Below are 19,792 nucleotides of genomic sequence, written 5' to 3' on the forward strand. Positions count from 1 at the left end.
AAGCCCCTCAGGGGTCTCTCAACAAGACTCTACAGGGTCAGAGGACGACTCAAATAAGACGCAGTATTCAGGAAGTAGCTCGGACGGGGAAGATACGTTCCCAGTAGAAACTACAGATGAACTCATTAAAGCAGTTAGATCTACCATGGGGCTAGTAGAAGAGCGAGCAAAAAAAGACAGCCCAAGAACCCATGTTCAGTGGACTGCAAAAGAAAAAACGTAAGACCTTCCCTGTTAATGAGCAACTGAAAGCACTCATAAAACGCGAATGGGAAAAACCAGAAAGGAAGTCCCAGATAACGAATTCCCTGAAGAGGAGATACCCCTTTGAGGAAGAGGCATCCTCATCCTGGGATAGGGCCCCCAAAATTGATGTAGCGATATCAAAGGTCGCCAGAAAATCTTCCCTACCCTTTGAGGACCTGGGGTTTCTAAAAGAACCGCTGGACCGGAAGGCGGACAATTGCCTTAAGGCAGCCTGGGAAACCTCGGCTGGGGCACTAAGACCCGCCATCGCAGCCACTTGTGTGGCTAGGTCCCTGAAGATATGGACAGACAACTTGGAGGATCAATTAGAACAAGGAGTTCCCAGAGAGACGATTCTGGAAGTATTACCGGCTATTAGAGCGGCGGCAGACTTTCTCGCAGAGGCGTCAGCAGATTCGGCCAGGCTAGCGTCAAAGTCAGCAGCCTTAACCAATGTAGGACGGCGTGCGGTATGGCTCAAATGCTGGCCGGGGGACACTCAGGCAAAAATGAAACTTTGCTCTCTACCATGTGAAGGAAATTTCTTATTCGGTCCGGCATTGGATGAAGTGTTGGAAAAAGCGAGTGATACAAAAAAAGAATTTTCCGAAACAACCATTTCAAGCCTTTCGGCGCTCCTTTCAGAGGGGCCGAAAATTCAGAAGACAACAATTTAAAGATTGTGACAGAAACAATTCTGACAGACGATACAGAGGAGGGAGAGGCTTCTATTTCAGTAAGCCCCCAAGAGAAGCCAAAAAACCCGCCCAGTGACGGTCCTTCTCAGGTGGGGGGAAGGCTCTCTCACTTCCTCCCAGCCTGGGAAAGGATCTCATCCAGCACCTGGATCCGACAGATAGTAGGGTCAGGTCTGGAGTTAAAATTCCACCACTGGCCACCACAAAAATTCATTCAAACTCCGGTACAATCATCTCAAGAAAGACAAAAGAGCTTGGAAGAGGAGGTATTATCACTTATACAAAAACTTGTACTAGAAGAAGTTCCAGAAAAAGAAAAGAAGGAAGGCTTTTACTCCCCCCTATTTCTGATAAAGAAACCATACGATTCCTGGAGGACGATTATAAATCTGAAAGGCCTCAACAAGTATCTAGTAGTCCCATCATTCAAGATGGAGACGATAAGATCTACAGTGAAACTCCTCTTCCCTCGGTGTTACATGTCGGTCCTGGATCTCAAGGATGCTTACTATCATGTCCCGATCCGGCAGCAAGACCGCAAATATCTCAGGGTGGCAGTCCAGATAAAATCTCAGTGGCATCACTTTCAGTACAAGGCTCTGCCCTTTGGGGTAGCAACAGCCCCCCGGGTCTTCACGAAATTAATTGCGGAGGTCACGGCACATCTCAGAGAAAAAGATGCTCTAGTAATACCATATCTGGACGACTTCTTGATAGTGGGGAAAGATTTCTCTCACTGTCAGGAACGAGTCAAGATAGTGATAGAGACTCTTCAGACTCTGGGTTGGCAACTGAACCTCAAAAAATCCAGGTTGGAGCCAACAATGGTCCAGAATTTTTTGGGCCTAACAATAGACTCGGTAATACAGGAATGTCGCCTCCCAAAGGAGGTCCCTAACCTCCTGCATACCAGCGGTAAAATGGGCTCAATTTCACACAAGGGAACTTCAGTGGTGTGTGTTACAAAGCGATCTGACGCTTCAAGGGCAGTTAGAACAGAAGCTCACCATCCCGGATCCTGTACTCCAGTCACTAAGATGGTGGTTACAGATAGAGTCCTCTCCGGGACAAATACATCCTCCAGAGTAGTCACGACAGATGCCAGTCCCTGGGGCTGGGGAGCCCATCTAGACACCCTATGGCTCCAAGATCCTTGGGCTCAGGAGGAAAAAGATCTATCCTCAAACGAGTGGGAGCTACTAGCCATCGAAAGAGCGCTGGAAGGATTGCTGACACACCTGAGAGGACATCATGTGAAAGTCCTATCGGACAATCGTACAGCAGTTGCATACGTGAACCATCAGGGGGGCACCCGTTCTCGGGCATTAATGGAAATAGCAAGAAGAATCCTGACTCTGGCGGAACATCAGTTTCTCTCATTATCGGCCCTGCATATCCGAGGCGTGGACAACCTGAAGGCGGACTTTCTGAGCAGAAACCGCTTAAAGCAAGGCGAATGGTGCCTAAAAGAGTCCATTTTTCAACAAATTGTGCAGAGGTGGGGAAAACCCATAATAGATCTCTTCGCCTCAAAAACCAACAGAAAAGTTCAAAAATTCTGCTCCCTAAGGCCAGCAGACATGCCACTGGCGGTAGACGCCTTCAGGATAAATTGGACATCAGGTCTCCTGTACGCCTTCCCTCCGATATGCCTCATTCCATTAGTCCTGAAGAAGATCAGGGAGGACCAAGCCAGAGTAATTATGATAGCTCCCTTTTGGCCAAAAAGGCCGTGGTTCTATTGGCTAAGAGTGATGTCAGTGACAGACCCATGGGTGCTCCCAGAGGACCACGACCTCCTAACACAGGGTCCCTTCAATCACCCTCCGAATTCCAGGCTGCATTTGACAGCCTGGAATTTGAAAGGTCACTGTTAGAGAAGAAAGGTTTTTCAGCAAGGTTGATTTCCACCCTAATCAGTAGCAGAAAGCCAGTGACTACAAAAATATACGGGAGAATATGGAGAAAATTTTTGTCCACCTCAGGCCCAATACAGGAGGGGGAAGTACCTGTGAGGGCAGTGCTAGAGTTTCTACAAAGGGGTTTAGACTTGGGTTTAGCGGTCAGCACCCTGAAAGTACACGTCTCAGCCCTGGCAGCATTATTCAACTATGAACATAAGGATGAGTGACCTCATGGAGATCAACATCCAACACTGCGGAGACACCATCACATGTTTCTCAACGCAGTGATCTAGAGCAATGCCCCCATCCCTTATGGGAAATATGCAAAAGCATGTAAATCAACAGCCGCGGAGACACCATCACATGTTTCTCAACGCAAGCAATGACTAGCCAACTATTATTCAACTATGACCTGGCAAACGATAGATGGGTCGCCAGTTTTATCCGGGCCTGTACTAGAGCCGACTCTGTCCCATCTCCTAAACCTCCTCCCTGGGATCTAAATTTAGTCCTATCATCTCTAACGGAAAGCCCATTTGAACCAATAAACGCAACATCAGATAAAGTGTTAACTTTAAAAACAGCCTTGTTAGTGGCACTCACATCGGCACGTAGGGTTGGGGACTTACACGCACTATCAGCAGACCCGCCATACACTCAGGTTATGGACGATAGAGTCGTGTTAAGATTAGATCCAGCATACCTCCCTAAGGTAGTGTCGAAATTCCACAGAGCTCAGGAAATAATCTTGCCATCCTTTTGTCCTAACCCCGGTAACAAAAAGGAAGAGAGATTACATTGCTTAGACATTAGGAGATGTATCCTACAGTATTTAGAGGTGACAAAACCATGGAGGAAACAGAGGGCCTTATTTGTCTCATATCAGGGGGCAAGGAAAGGCCTTAAAGCCTCTAAGCAAACTATAGCTAGATGGGTGAGAGAGGCCATCATTCTAGCACATAGTAGAGCAGGCAGGGCTGTTCCAGAGGGCCTAAGAGCCCACTCCACGAGGGCCATGGGAACGTCCTGGGCGGAGAGAGCGGACGCCTCCATCGACCAAATCTGTAAGGCGGCCACTTGGTCCTCTCCATCTACCTTTTTCAGACATTACAGATTAGACCTATCTGCTGCCTCTGATCTCACATTTGGGAGAAGAGTGTTACAGGCAGTGATCCCCCCCTAAAGAGAATACAAATCTCTGTAACTCTCTCGTGGTGCCGTCATGTAGAATGGAAAAACACGGGTATTACATACCTGGTAATGTGTTTTTTCATGACACATGACGGCACCCTTATATTCCTGCCCTATTTGATCACGTCATTAGTTGGGTGTTTTGTTAGTATTATACACTCCCTTGGTGTTGGAAATTTAGCAGTGTAAAATATGTATTATTTATGTGTCCACTAACCTGCGGAGTTCCTCTCGTGCTCTGTAAAACAACTAATGCGGAGAGAGGAGCCGCCCCTTTTATCTTGAAGGTTTCCTGTCCTCGTGGGGCGGATCCCCTCTCTCGTGGTGCCGTCATGTGTCATGAAAAAACACATTACCAGGTATGTAATACCCGTGTGTGTGTGTATATGTATATATATATATATATATATATATATATATATATATATATATATACTGTATATATACATACTAAACTAAAAAATAAATAGACATCTAAATAGCTGTGTACATTTTTCCAGGATTCCATTGTACTGAGAAACATTCTGTATACTTCAGCAGAAAAATCAGCCTTTTTTAAAAATAAGATTTGTATTCAGCAAAAAAATTTAACAATTGCAACATATACCAAATAGCATGCAATTAGGCATTTAGAAAATTTTATTACGTTTTGAAATTTATGTTAAAGAAATGACCCACCTTTTTGTAGGCATAAATAACGTTGTACTCCTTCCTGTACGTACCCAAATACAAACTTTGCAATACACACTAATACCATAATGTACAGCTAGAATAGGGATCTCGCCCAGGATTCTTTAGACCAGGGGTGAGGAACCTCAGGCCCCTGGTCCATTTACGGCCCTCGATGACATTTTATCAGGCCCCCGGGCAGATTCTCAGGGACAGCAGTGCTTGGGCATGGAGTTGTATTTTGATTGCCACCAGCTCATTAATTATTGCTCTGTTAACACACACACGCAGTGTTCACTACTGAACACTGAAGCGCATGCAATAAAAGATTATGTCCTGACACCAGTGCCAGAGTCAGGATGTACTTTGTGGGCGGAGTTTGTACAGCCCCCAAAGGATGGAATAAATATCCAAATGGCCCTTGGAAGAAAACAGATTCCCCACCCCTGCTTTAGACAATCTCTAGTATAGCTCAAATGTCTATATACCCCACCTTTACGTTAACCTCAACCATGATGCCCAAATTTGTTCAAACTTTTTCACAGCATTCCTTCTCCGATATATACTTTCTTCCATACAAACTGTATAATCCACTTGCTGAATGTATCCTTTTCTAGAGGGCGGCTCGGCCCTGATCCAACACATCGCAATTAACTTTCTGGCCACGAATAGCAGCCTAGCCACAACCACCCTCCTTGAATTATTAATTCGAATTTCTTCAACATACCCCAACACACGTACTAACGGAGTCCTAGGCACTACACATTCATACCTCCCTTCAATCAGACTAATCACCACAACCCAAAAATCTTGTAGTCTAGGACATTCCCACAACATATGCAAAATGCCCGCACCCTCATTCATACATCTTGGACATTCATAAGTACTTCTCACCCCCACCCTGTGAAGAAACTCAGGTGACCTGGTGTAAGCTCTGTGAATAATATACAATTGTGACAACCGCCCGGCTCACTTAATGACAATTTCGGAACATATTCTAATATAGACTCCCAAACTTCATCACCCAATTCCCTCTCCCATTTGTCCCGCGCAAGGATAGGATGCCGCAGCAAAAAGGTATGTAGCAAGTCCTCATAGATCATGGAAATAACCCCTCTCGTGGTCTCCTCCATACAAATATAGTCTAACACAATATCTTTCTGCACCCTTAGACCGCTTACCCGCCTCTGCTGCCTATAGGCATGCTGGACCCTGATATAAAGAAACTAGTCTGTATCTGGCACTTGAAATTCTTCTTGCAAGGATTCAAACGACTTCAACTCCTGATTCATAAGTTTCTGTGACATATAACATACCCCCTAGGTGAGCATACCCTCTGTTCCCCCAGTTTATAAAATTCACCCAAATTCTCATTCAACCAAATGGGAGTATAAATCGTCATTGCAGAGATCTCTCTAATCTTTTTGATCATAAACGTCTTCTGCACCCAACCCAGGGTGGGGAATCTCCTACCCATCCGATCGAAACTCCCATCCTCCAACCCTTGCACTAAAGGGGCCCTCCGCACCACATACACAAGCATTGCCTGCACTGAATTCCCACCGCCCCTTGATACCCATCCTCTGATATGTTGGCCCTGGGATGCCAGGAAATAAATCCAAGGATTGTGCAAAGCAAGTCCCCCCTCCTCTTTGGGTCTCTGCAAGATCTCTAGTTTTATCCTGGGCTGACGTCCAACCCAGACCAAATCTTGGAGCATGGAATTAATTCTCTGGAATTGACCCCACGAAAGCCATATCGATGAATTATGAAGCACCTATAGGAGCTTCGGCATGATTATCATTTTTGACAGGTTCGCACTACCCACCACCGAGAGACACAGCTTGCACCAAGTCTGGACCTTATCTTTTTTTTTTTTTTTTAAATTCGTTTATTAAATCTCAGGACACAAAGAATGTACAACATACACAATGGCTTATGATAACAAGCATTATACATAGCACACATGTTTCCGTCCATTGTAAAATATAATGCAGAGAAATTGCACACTCTTATAAACAAGGTAATATGTACCTATCCTTTTCCAAGCATACATAAAGGATAATTGCCTATACATTTTCCAGCATGTATATCAATTCAATTTCACAAACCTTGTCATACCATTCAGAAATAAAATCTAACTAAAATTCCTAAACTACAACTACCACTACATCAACTAGTAACTACTATTTCCGCAGCCTGGTCTCCTGTATCATATTATGTCACGTGTGAGGCCTCAACCTTGCAAAGTGAGGGGAGAGGAATTCCACCTCTCCCAAATCTTTTCAAATTTACCCGGGCACCCCCTATTTTGGTATAACGTGCGCTCATATGGAACAATCGAATTTACCAACTCGATCCAAAATCTAAGGGAAGGACATGAACCCCCCATCCACCGCAATGCCAGCACCTTCCGTGCCATAAACAGTGTCTCGCGCAGGAAGACCCCAGTATAGCGATCCCAATTCTCCTCCTCCCATACCCCAAACAAGCAGACCAATGGCTCTAGAAGGACAGGGGCCCGCACCAGGGATGTCAGTAGTGTAGTCACCTCTTTCCAGTAGTGTAAAATAATGGGACATTGCCACACCATATGAATAAAATCAGCATCCGGCAAGTGACATCGCATACATTCTGACGACTGAAGCCGACCCATCCTGAAAAGTCGCATCGGAGTCAAATACGATTGATTTATTATATATAGTTGTATCATTCTGTTATTAATAGATGGTGACACTCCAATCGGAGACTCCAGAATCTCCTCCCACTCCTCTCTTTGTGTATTAGGGATGAGTCGCTCCCACTTCCTCTCAATAGAGCTTATGGCCGATTCTGCCCCTACTGATAGCATGTATGTATACAAAGAGGATATGAGACCCTTGGGACCCTGCGAATTAAGGATTCCTATCAGAGGTAAAGATGAAATAGCGCGGCCCACACCCCTATCCCTCATATGTGATTGAAGAGCCGATCTCCGCTGCAAATAGCGAAAAAATTGAGATCTCGGAATATCATGTGTGACCTGTAATTGTTCAAAAGACTTTAAGATCCCCTGGTCATACAAGTCCCCCATTGAAGAGACGCCATACTGAATCCAAAAAACGGCAGATGGGTGATTCCGTAACCCCGGAAAATAGTTATTATTCCACAGGGGCATTTCAGCTATAAAATCTTTAAACCCAATTACGTTTTTAATTTGTCTCCGTATTAATCGTGCCAGCCGCAGCAGGGGCAGCAGACGTGGGACACCAGCTTTCTCTAACTCCAGGAAACCTAATGGGCAATCCGCTTGTGCAGCGTGAAGCAGATGACTTTCAGAATTGGGGAGGCAATTACCCGGCATCCATTTACTTAAAGCTTTAGCTTGCCCAGCCAAGTAGTATAAGAAAAAATCTGGCAGCGCTGCGCCCCCCTCCCTTCTTTGGTCTTTGTAAAGTGGACAATTTAAGTTTGGGCCTAGTTTTCCCCCATATAAAGACCGTGACCAGGGAATTGAGATTAACATAAAAGGACCTAGGCACCGCTACCGCACTGTGCTGAAGGGAGTAGCTAAATTTAAGGAGCAATATCATTTTAATCAGGTTAATGCATCCAGCCACAGATAATGGGAGCCTACTCCAGTATGCAAATTTAACTTTAACTAGTCACAGCAATGGGTGGACATTAAGTTGCAGATCAAGCGTGCTATTGTTAGATATGTGGATGCCCAAGTATTTAAAACTAGATACAGTAGACAGCGAGGAGAGAGCCTCCAGCTGGGGGCATGGGAAAGGGGTAACAGGGCAGACTTTTCCCAATTTAAATGTAAACCTGAATATTTACTGAATCTATCTATAAGGGATATCACCTGTGGCAAAGTTTCTTCCACATCATTCAAGAATATCACCATATCATCAGCATATAGGCCTATGGTATCCACCCGACCTGCTATATCTACAGTTGTGGCCAAAAGTATTGACACCCCTGCCATTCTGTCAGATAATACTCAGTTTCTTCCTGAAAATGATTGTGCAAACAAATTCTTTGGTATTATTATCTTCATTTAATTTGTCTTAAATGAAAAAACACAAAAGAGAATGAAGCAAAAAGCAAAACATTGATCATTTCACACAAAACTCCAAAAATGGGCCAGACAAATGTATTGGCACCGTCAGCATAATACTTGGTTGCACAACCTTTAGCCAAAATAACTGCGACCAACCGCTTCCGGTAACCATCAATGAGTTTCTTACAATGCTCTGCTGGAATTTTAGACCATTCTTCTTTGGCAAACTGCTCCAGGTCCCTGATATTTGAAGGGTGCCTTCTCCAAACTGCCATTTTTAGATCTCTCCACAGGTGTTCTATGGGATTCAGGTCTGGACTCATTGCTGGCCACCTTAGAAGTCTCCAGTGCTTTCTCTCAAACCATTTTCTAGTGCTTTTTGAAGTGTGTTTTGGGTCATTGTCCTGCTGGAAGACCCATGACCTCTGAGGGAGATCCAGCTTTCTCACACTGGGCCCTACATTATGCTGCAAAATTTGTTGGTAGTCTTCAGACTTCATAACGCCATGCACACGGTCAAGCAGTCCAGTGCCAGAGGCAGCAAAGCAACCCCAAAATATCAGGGAACCTCTGCCATGTTTGACTGTAGGGACAGTGTTCTTTTCTTTGAATGCCTCTTTTTTTTCTCCTGTAAACTGTGTTGATGCCTTTGCCCAAAAAGCTCTACTTTTGTCTCATCTGACCAGACAACATTCTTCCAAAACGTTTTAGGCTTTTTCAGGTAAGTTTTGGCAAACTCCAGCCTGGCTTTTTTATGTCTCGGGGTAAGAAGTGGGGTCTTCCTGGGTCTCCTGCCATACAGTCCCTTTTCATTCAGACGCCGACAAATAGTACGGGTTGACACTGTTGTACCCTCGGACTGCAGGGCAGCTTGAACTTGTTTGGATGTTAGTCGAGGTTCTTTATCCAACATCTGCACAATCTTGCGTTGAAATCTCTTGTCAATTTTTCTTTTCCGTTCACATCTAGGGAGATTAGTCACAGTGCCATGGGCTTTAAACTTCTTGATGACACTGTGCACTGTAGACCCAGGAACATTCTGGTCTTTGGATATGGACTTGTAGCCTTGATATTGCTCATGCTTCCTCACAATTTGGTTTCTCAAGTCCTCAGACAGTTCTTTGGTCTTCTTTCTTTTCTCCATGTTCAATGTGGTACACACAAGGACACAGGACAGAGGTTGAGTCAACTTTAATCCATGTCAACTGGCTGCAAGTGTGATTTAGTTATTGCCAGCACCTGTTAGGTGCCACAGGTAAATTACAGGTGCTGTTAATTACAAAAATTAGAGAAGCATCACATGATTTTTCGAACAGTGCCAATACTTTTGTCCACCCTCTTTTTTTATGTTTGGTGTGGAATTATATCCAATTTGGCTTTAGGACAATTCTTTTTGTGTTTTTTCATTTAAGACAAATTAAATGAAGAAAAAAATACCAAAGAATTTGTGTTTGCAATCATTTTCAGGAAGAAACTGAGTATTATCTGACAGAATTGCAGGGGTGTCAATACTTTTTGCCACAACTGTATACCTTGGATGTTAGGGGAGGATCTTATACATAATGCCAGTGCCTCAATCGCAAGGGCGAAGAGGGCCGGGGAAAGAGGGCAACCCTGACACGTTCCCCTGTGTAATGCGAAGGACTCAGATATAGAATTATTTATTATAATATGGGTCTTAGGTTTCATATATAATATTTTGATCCATGTTATAAATTTATTGCCAAAGCCATACCTTTGCAAACATGCGGAGAGGAAAGGCCATTCAAGAGAGTCAGTGAGTGAGTGATCTCCGAATATGAGCAGCAAGTGGCTCAATGGCAAGGGCGAACAACAATGGAGAGAGGAGACATCCCTGCCGAGTCCCTCTGGTAAGATCAATTATATCAGATCTCTATCCATTCACCCTAGTTCTTGCCATTGGGGAGGAATAGAGCAACCTTACCCAGGAAGTGAATACCGGCCCAAAACCCATTTGCCCAAGCACCAACCACAGATAATCCCTTTCCACACTGTCAAACGCCTTATGCACATCTAAGGATGCCACCGCCCTGCATCCCACATTATCCGCAGGCAATTGAATATTCAAGTACAGCCTTCTCAGATTAATGGCTGTTTATTTATTGGGCATAAACCCAGACTGGTCCGGGTGAATCACACTAGTAACCACCCTCGCCAGCCTGCCTGCCATAACTTTCACTAACAACTTGGCATCCACAGATAAAAGTGAAATGGGCCTATACGACTCAGGTCTCCGAGCATCTTTATCCTTCTTGGGCAAAACCACACTTGTTGCCTCCCTCATGGATTCCGGCAGCCTTCGCTCCCCGAGGGCCCCCTGAAAAACCTTGCACAATCTGGATAACATCACATCCTTAAGCTGCTTGTAGACTTCAACTGGTAGGCCATCTGCCCCGGGGGCCTTATCATTAGCCATGGGCGCCAACGCCTCCTCCAGCTCATCTGTTAAGGGTTTTTCCAAACTATCACTATCCTCCACACTGAGCTGCATCAGGCCCACCCTCTCCAGAAAACTTAAAATCTCTTCCCCTGCAACCGATAGCATGGAATTGTACAATTCTCCATAAAACTTCCCGAATACATTCAGAATATCCTTTGTCTCCACTACCAGACTGTCTTCCTCATCATACAGACGATACACATAGGGCGACTCCCTCTGAGCAGCTGCTGCCAATGACAAGAGAGAGCCATCCTTTTCACCATCCTCATAGTATGACACCCTCTGGACCTGCTGCCTTTTTCTAGTGTTGTTTAAATAGATTTTATCCACTACTTCTTGGGCTCCCTTTAAACCCTCCTGCGTCTCTTGGGTGGGACGACTCACAGCTTCACTCTCTGCCCTCCTCAAGTTCTCCAGCGCCTGGCACTCCTCCCTCCTAGATTGATTATTACATCTAGAAATATCCCTAATGAACAGTCCTCCAAGAAAGGCTTTCATGGCATCCCATACAATACCCTCAGGCGCACTCCCTTTATTGTCCTGAAAAAACAATTCCACATTCCCTTTAAATTTTCCTAAGTCAATTGATTTTAACCAGGCTGGATGAACCTTCCACTCCCCTTTTTGTCCCTCACTTCCCGACCCAATCTGAATCACCACCTCTACCAGTTTATGATCTGAGGCCATCCTGGGTAAATATTCCACCTTTCTAACCCACGCATCCAGGTGTCTATCTCCAAGTGCCATCTCAATTTGTGACATAGAATTATGAGAAGCCGAAAAGCACAAGTAACATCTCACATTCAAATTCATAACTCTCTACAAATCCACCAATCCAACTTATTTTATGTTTTGCAAAGGATGTTTCAACATCCCCACCCCTGCCTCTCGTGCCGCCCCCCATGTCTGTCCAGCTCCCAATATAAAATATTCATACCACCAACAACTGTACCCCCACTCGTCACTTCTAAAATCTCATGTAGTTTCGTTCCCGAGTATGGTGGCGGAAAATACACTGCAACCAGACACGACATTTGCCCATACTCACAACACACTAAGTACACATACTGTCCATCCTTATCCAGTCACACTTCCACCTCTTCATAGGGCACCGAGGTTTGGACCAAGACCGAGACCCCCCTTGCATAATTAGATTGAGTAGCATGGTAGGAATGCCGAATCCACTTTCTATCCAGAACCACAATCTTCATAGTAAGCTGAAATAACTCGCCGCAGCGCCACTGCCCAACAGGTGACAGTCCAGAATACAAGTCCAAAAAATGATATGCTCCTGAACAGGAAAAACATTCAGGACTGACACTCCTCAGCCAGCTCCCAAGTCCCGCAACGATTTGTTGTTACGTTTGATCCATTCCGTGACTTCCTCTGGGGACTGCAAAAAGTGTACCTTCTCAAAGGCAACCCCCCTCAGCTTGGCAGGCTATAGCATAGAGTATGCAATGCCAAAACCTCTCAGTCTCTTTTTAAATTCTCCAAACCTCATTCTTAATTTCTGAACTGCTGCAAAATAATCAGAGTAGATGGAGATGTTCTGACCATCAATCATCATGTCTTTAGCACTCCTGGCTCTCCTTAAAATGATGTCTCTGTCGTGTTAGTTCAAGATCTTTGCCAGTATGGTACGAGGAGCTGCGCCTGGAGTCTCAGGGGTCTCATTGGAACTCTATGGGCTCTTTCTACCACAAATACTTTAGCGAGTGCATCAGCGCCAATTTTTTGTAGTAGCCAATTCTCTATGAACTCAGTAGGGTTAGGGCCCTCAACTTTTTCCGGAAACTCCCATTATCTGTATATTGTTCCTCCGCGAGCGTTTCTCCAGATCATCATTTTTGGCACTAACCTCTGCCAATTGTTTGGCACATTGTTTCTGGTCCTACTACAGTTTAACTATTTGATCCTCTGCAGTACTAACCCTCTCCTCCACCTCTCCAGTCCTGGCATCAGCTTTTTGTATAGCCGCCCTCATGTTCTGCACCTCAGCTTGAATGCCATGCACCTGCTGAGTTAATGTGGTAAGAGTCTCTTTGCAAAAATTTACTACAGTAAAAACATCCTTTATAGTGGGCTCAGTGATAGCTGAGGCATTTTTAACTCCTGAACCGCCAGCTCCTTCACTCCCATGTGGGCATTCAGACACACTATTATTCCCCACCATGGGCTCCTCCTGGACCTGCTCTTGGTCTTGGTCTTCTGCCCCTGCCTCCAACCGCTCCTCCACATCCAACCCGCGCAAACCTTTCAAGGCGGGCCACCGCCATCCTCTTAGCACAGGCCGCATTTTACTTCTCTGCGTCCTCCATCGCCTCGGCGCCATCTTTAAACCTGCCGCCCTCAGTGGTGCCAGCATCCCGCTGCCTTGAGGAAAGAAGGCAGAGGCAGCACATAAAACCTTTACAATTCTTTCCAAAAACAACAGCAGAAAAAAAGCAAAATTTAAAAATTCTAAATTAAAAACACTTAAGGGCAAAGTCACATGTGGTTTGTTATGCAGCAGAAAACTAATGTGAAGGATTGCCATGAATTGGAGCACTTGATAAATCAATTGGTAATGTCCATACAGTTTTACTGATACATTTTGTCATTAGCCAATTAGATGCCCGGAAGTCTGCTGTCGCTGGTTTCCTGCTTCTGCTAAAGAATTTTAAAGTCCTGGGGAGCTTGTCCTCTTCCCAATGTAGCCAAGCTATTGGCGCAAGCCAGGTAACTTTATTTCACCCTTTAGCTTTCCTTTCTAGATAGGTTGTCACAAGCTTATAATGTGCTCTATACCCGGCAGGTGCTTGTGGATGTGCACACTCGCTACAATTCTGCTGCAAATGAAGCTTTCTGTTTAGAAATACTGGGAGGTCTGAGAAGATGCTTGAGTCAGCAGGAAGACATTAGGCGGATTCTTTATGAGGTGATTGATATTCATGTTGTCTTATACTCTCTTTTTTTTTTTTCCTTTTTATAGGATTAAAAATTTTGATGACATTTTCTTTTTCTTTTAGGGTTTTTATGATGTTACTCGACGGAACTCCCAGTTGGCCAGACCCATCATGCACACTCTCGTGGCTCAGGTAACATGTGACTCAAGCTGTTACCATATTTAATTGATAGACATGGGGAAAGAAAGTCTTATCATTATTCTGTGTCATCAGGGTGATAGAGCCCTTTAGTTTCAGGGACTTTGTGTGGAGGAGAGGTATAAAAATGGTAAGGAATTATACTGTACTAGAGCTCTGTGCACGGTGTTCTGGAGACCAGACAGATTACACAACTCATGAACTCCTATGCTTGGTCTCACTATGTTTCCTTTAGTTGAAAAGGTATTATGAGCCAGAGCCGGACTTGTTGCCACCATTGAAGCTGGAAAAGTGCATAACTGCCCAAAAGGAGCAAATAATACTGCAAGAACCTCTAGTAAGTGACCATTAATGCTGTAGAGACAAGGTAGTGAGTGACGTGGTATAATCTTGATATTGTTGAAATTTAATTTCCTGTATTGTTTTTCAGATATTTTTATAGAGCCATTTTTTTTTCAGTAGTCCTCGCGGCAGAAGTCCATGGAATTCATTCTTGTCCTAAATCTTTTGTATTAAACAATTAAATATTTACTAGAAGTTAAAATGCTGCTCAATGATAGGCTCCTAATAGACCATTTGTGTTCATAAAAAGTTAGGTAGCTTGGTGAAATGTGATTTTCCCCAGGAATAAAAGTGACAAGCAATCCTAATTGCGCAGAAACAAATTGTTGGACAGTTGCCCTATAGGTTTTTCTCCTTCGTCTCATTGGGGGACACAGAGACTGTGGGTGTGTGCTACTGCCATCTGGAGGCTGACACTAGGCATACAAAAAACAAGTTAGCTCCTCCTCCGCCGCATACACCCTCGCCCCGATAGCGGGCGGAAACCAGTTTTTTGCTTGGTGTCTTATGGAGGCACACGCAGTCTGGATCTCTCCAGACTATTTTTTTCTAGTTTACCATGAAGATGAGACATGGGCGACGGATCCTATAGAAAGGGTCCGATCTCCCCAAACCAACAACGGGTGAGCACGTGTTGAGTATCGCCTCCGTGTATCCTTTCCCGCACCGAGGGACATATCTGGGGCTTTTCCCCAGACATCTATTTTTTTCTTTGTTTTTTGTTTTATGAAGATAAGAGGGGCAACGCATCCTAATGAAAGGATCCAATTTCCCCAAACCAGCAACGGGCGACCACGTACGAGTGTCCCTCCACGTTTCCTCTCCCGCAACGTGGGACATTATGCCAGACTTAGCCCTGTCCACCCCTAGGTATTGAAACCATGGGCTTGCACTAGTCTGTGCGGCCCCCATGACTCCACCAACGCATGACGGCGGTGCTGCATGGCGGCAGACGGTCCCTCTCCTCGCCCCTGCAAGGCGGTCGGAGCTAGGGTGCCTGCACCGTCTTAAACAGAGTACCTCAGGTATGTGCTGGAGCGAGTGGAGGGCCCTGGGCAGCGTTTTCAGAGAAGTCTGGGGCACGCTTCCCCCCCTTCCCTCACCCCCCCCCCCACTTACCTGGTTCGCCTCCCTCCGGGTATTGGCGCGGTCCGGGAGAAGTGGGGGAGCTGCAGCCGAATGGCCGAGGTAGCGGTCTGCCGGCGTGCCAAGCGGGCGGACCGGCTCTAATTTAGCCCGCGGCTTCGGCCTGGGCCGCGGGCGGAAGTGCCGCACTGGGCGCATGTCATTTCCGGCGCCGCCCCCCGTCACCAGCCGGGCATGGGGAGGCGGGCGGCCGGGGTAGCGGTCGGGCGGACCGTTTCTAAATTTAGCCCGCGGCTTCGGCCTGGGCCGCGGGCGGAAGCGCCGCCCTGGGCGCACGTCATTTCCGGCGCCGCCCCCGTCACCAGCCGGGCATGGGGAGGCGGGCGGCCGGGGTAGTGGTCGGGCGGACCGTTTCTAAAATTTGCCCGCGGCTTCGGCCTGGGCCGTTGGCGGAAGCGCCGCCCTGCGCGTTTCCACGGCGGGCGCCGGATTAAATTGAGGCCCCGGCGGCAAGGCAGGGTAGGCCGCGATAACAGAAGAATCGCAGCCTACCAGGAGTGAGGCAGGCGAACTGAAGCACGGGGAGAGACGCGCAGGAGCGGGTAAGATCGACCCCGTCCCGGAGCCACACTAGGGCACTACAGGGTTACCCTCCTCCCCCTCTTCCTACCCCTCCTTTATGCCGCATGCGTTTCCTATGGGGTTATGTTCCTACGAGCGCAGACTATTAAGTTATGTGAAGCCTGCGACTCCGAACGCGCCCAGGAGCCCTCCCCTGCGACAGAGCCCAGGGGTCTGGATCCCCCAGAATGGGCGTTATCACTCTCTCGGTCCATGGTTTCGCTCACGAAGGCGATTGAGACCCTTCAGGCCCTGGATAGGGGTAGAGACGACGGCTCGCCTGTTTGGGAGGGGTCATCCACCTCACAAGAGCCTCCGGCCTGCAGGGGTCGCACACTCTCTAGGCAGACGCACAGGAAAAGAGCCCGTACTGCGTCTCCAGGCACCTCCGGTGCCTCAGCATCCGTGAGTGCGGCATCTCGCTCACCGTCACCATTTTCTGGGAGCGAGCAGAGTTCAGGTGATGACTGGGAAGAATCCTTGGACCTGGATACCCCGGGGTACCGGGAAACGGTAGACAGTCTTATTGAAGCAGTCAATCAGACTCTGGGTATTGACGATGATGTCTCCCTAACCGCAGGTCATAAGGTATCCTTTAAGAAGACCAGGAGACCACATAGAGTATTTAGCACTCATCCTGAGTTCGAGGATATAGTACAGCGGCATAGGGAACGTCCAGACCAACGTTTTTCAGCACAAAAAACGCTGGAAACGAGATATCCGTTCGCATCGGAACTTTGTAAAAAATGGGCGGAATCTCCGGTAGTGGATCCCCCAGTGTCACGCCTGGCTTCAAGGTCCTTGTTGTCAGTACCTAGCGGTTCTTCCATTAAGGACCCCACGGATCGACTCATAGAAGGTTTAGCTCGGTGTATGAGGCATCGGGATCAGCGCTCTTTCCTTCTTTTGCGGCAACATGGGTAGCCAAAGCCATGATGTCATGGTCGGATTCTTTAAACAAGGTCCTACAGGATAGAGATTTGCCGACGGAAGTGGCTGAGATAGCAAGTCAGATCGCGATGGCGGGTGACTAATTAATGCATCCTTCGATGCGGCTAATGGTGCGGCTCTAGCGGCAGCAAATGCAATCACCATTAGGAGAGCCTTGTGGTTAAGGTTATGGCGGGCTGATTCTATTTCTAAGAAGTCTTTCACTGCCCTGCCTTTTCAGGGTAATCGGCTATTTGGGGAGAAATTGGACCAGCTCATTTCAGATGCTACAGGGGGAAAAAGCAGCTTCCTTCCACAGTAAAAGACTAGGCCACCTTTTCGTCAACCTCAGGCGCGCTTTCGAGCATTTCGCACCCCCGGGTGGATGGCAGCGGCCAGTACCTCCGCCCCAGCTCGCTATAGCCAAGACAAGGAGCGTCAGGTCACATATAGAACCAACCCGCTGGGTAGGATGCGGGGCCGCCCGCCCAGATCAAGGGGGCCAGGTCCCAGAAGCCCTCAGCGAAATGACTCGAGGCATCTAGTACCCGAGGACAGCAGAGTAGGCGGACGTCTGCGCAGGTTCTGCCGCGTCTGGGTCGCGGTGGCGCGCGACGCATGGGTGGCAGAATTAGAATGTTCCGGGTACAAAATAGAGTTTGTCAAAGATCCGCCAAGACGATTTTTTCCTTCCCGGCTTCCCAAAACGGAATCCCGGGCAGAGGCATTGCTAGGGGCCATCGAGGTGTTGCGGCGCAACAGGGTCATTGTCCCTGTTCCAGAGTGCGAGAAGACCCAAGGATTTTATTCCAATCTGTTCGCAGTCCCCTAGAAGGACGGAACAGTAAGGCCGGTTCTGGACTTAAAGCTCCTGAACAGGTTCATCAGGGTAAGGCGTTTTCGCATGGAATCTCTCCGGTCTGTCATATCGTCCATGGAGCACGGAGAATATTTGGCCTCGATCGATGTCCAGGATGCCTACCTGCACATCCCTATTTTTCCCCCGCATCAAAGGTTCCTTCGGTTTGCAATCGATGGCCGGCATTTTCAGTTTGTGGCCCTACCTTTCGGGTTGGCCACGGCCCCCAGGATATTCACGAAAGTGATGGCGGTCGTCATGGCCGTTCTACATTCTCGGGGCATAGTAGTTTTGCCATACTTAGACGACCTCTTAGTAAAGGGGCCGTCCTTTCGGGCATGCGAGGAGAATGTCAGCATCACACTGGATACCCTATCTCGCCTAGGATGGTTGATCAACGGGAAGAAATCATCCCTTACCCCAGCTCAGAGGATTCTATTCCTGGGGATGATTTTCGACACTTCCCGAGGGTTGGTAATTCTCCCTCAGGACAAAGCTCGGGCGCTCCGGCAGGGAGTCCGAAGTCTTCAACAACCGGGCCCTCACACTATCCGGTTCGGGATGAGGGTTCTAGGAAGGATGGTGGCGGCGAAGGAAGCAATTCCGTTTGCTCAATTTCATCTCCGTCCCCTGCAGCATGCTCTCTTAGCGGCATGGGACGGGAGTCCGTTCTCCCTCGATCATCAGTGCAGGTTGCCCTCTCAGGTTCGACGGGCGCTTCAATGGTGGACACGCGACTCCTCTTTTCATCAGGGGGAGCCTTTTCCCCCAGATCATTGGTTGGTGATCACGACCGATGCGAGCCTTTTCGGCTGGGTGGCAATCTTCCGGCATCACACGGCCCAGGGGCAATGGTCGCCTCAAGAGGCTCGTCTTCCGATCAACCTGTTGGAGATTCGAGCGGTGCGGTTGGCGCTGCAGCGTTTTCAGCACTTGCTAGCAGGACGCCCAGTCCGGGTTCAGTCAGACAACGCCACGGCAGTGGCGTACGTGAATCACCAGGGAGGCAAGCGCAGCAGGGCAACCATGCGTGAGATAGAGCATGTGCTCCGTTGGGCCGAGAGGCACCACTCGGTAATCTCAGCAGTTCACATACCAGGGGTGGAAAATTGGGCAGCAGATTTCCTAAGCCGGCAGGGCGTCGCGGCCAGGGAATGGTCCCTTCACCCCGAGGTCTTCCAGCAGATTTGCCAACGGTGGGGGACTCCAGACGTGGATCTGATGGCCTCCAGGGAGAACGCCAAGGTGGGCAAGTTTGTCGCTCGGTCTCAGGACCCACGAGCAATCGCGGTGGATGCGTTGGTCCTACCTTGGAGCCAGTTTCGGCTCCCATACCTGTTTCCCCCACTGCCGCTTCTCCCAAGGGTCATCAGAAAGATCAAGACAGAGGGGGTCCCGGCAATTCTGCTGGCCCCGGACTGGCCCCGTCGAGTATGGTACGCGGATCTAGTGCAGCTCCTCGCAGACGTGCCTTGGCGTCTACCGGAACGGCCAGACTTACTGTCTCAGGGGCCGATCTGCCACCCGAACTTAGGGGCCCTGGCTTTGACGGCATGGCCGTTGAATCTTGGATTCTGACCCAGGCGGGATTTGGGCGTGAAGTGGTTGCGACAATGGTTAGCGCCCGGAAGCCGGCCTCAGCGAGAATTTATCA

General features: G+C 47.7%; 1 protein-coding gene across 3 annotated transcripts in view; it reads left to right on the top strand.

Moving 5' to 3' along the window:
- The window catches only part of FANCI (FA complementation group I), a 115,552-nt gene that overhangs the window by 62,561 nt on the left and 33,199 nt on the right, over nt 1–19,792 (top strand). For all 3 annotated transcript variants that reach the window (XM_073568690.1, XM_073568691.1, XM_073568692.1), the window contains 4 exons: nt 13,821–13,935; nt 14,012–14,134; nt 14,226–14,294; nt 14,536–14,637. In XM_073568690.1, coding sequence (XP_073424791.1) covers nt 13,821–13,935; nt 14,012–14,134; nt 14,226–14,294; nt 14,536–14,637 — 409 coding nt within the window. The remainder of the gene's footprint in view (nt 1–13,820; nt 13,936–14,011; nt 14,135–14,225; nt 14,295–14,535; nt 14,638–19,792) is intronic.

The sequence above is a fragment of the Dendrobates tinctorius genome, unplaced genomic scaffold (genome assembly GCF_039654945.1).
Source record: "Dendrobates tinctorius isolate UK_male_01 unplaced genomic scaffold, ASM3965494v1 ptg000022l, whole genome shotgun sequence".
NCBI lineage: Eukaryota > Metazoa > Chordata > Amphibia > Anura > Dendrobatidae > Dendrobates > Dendrobates tinctorius.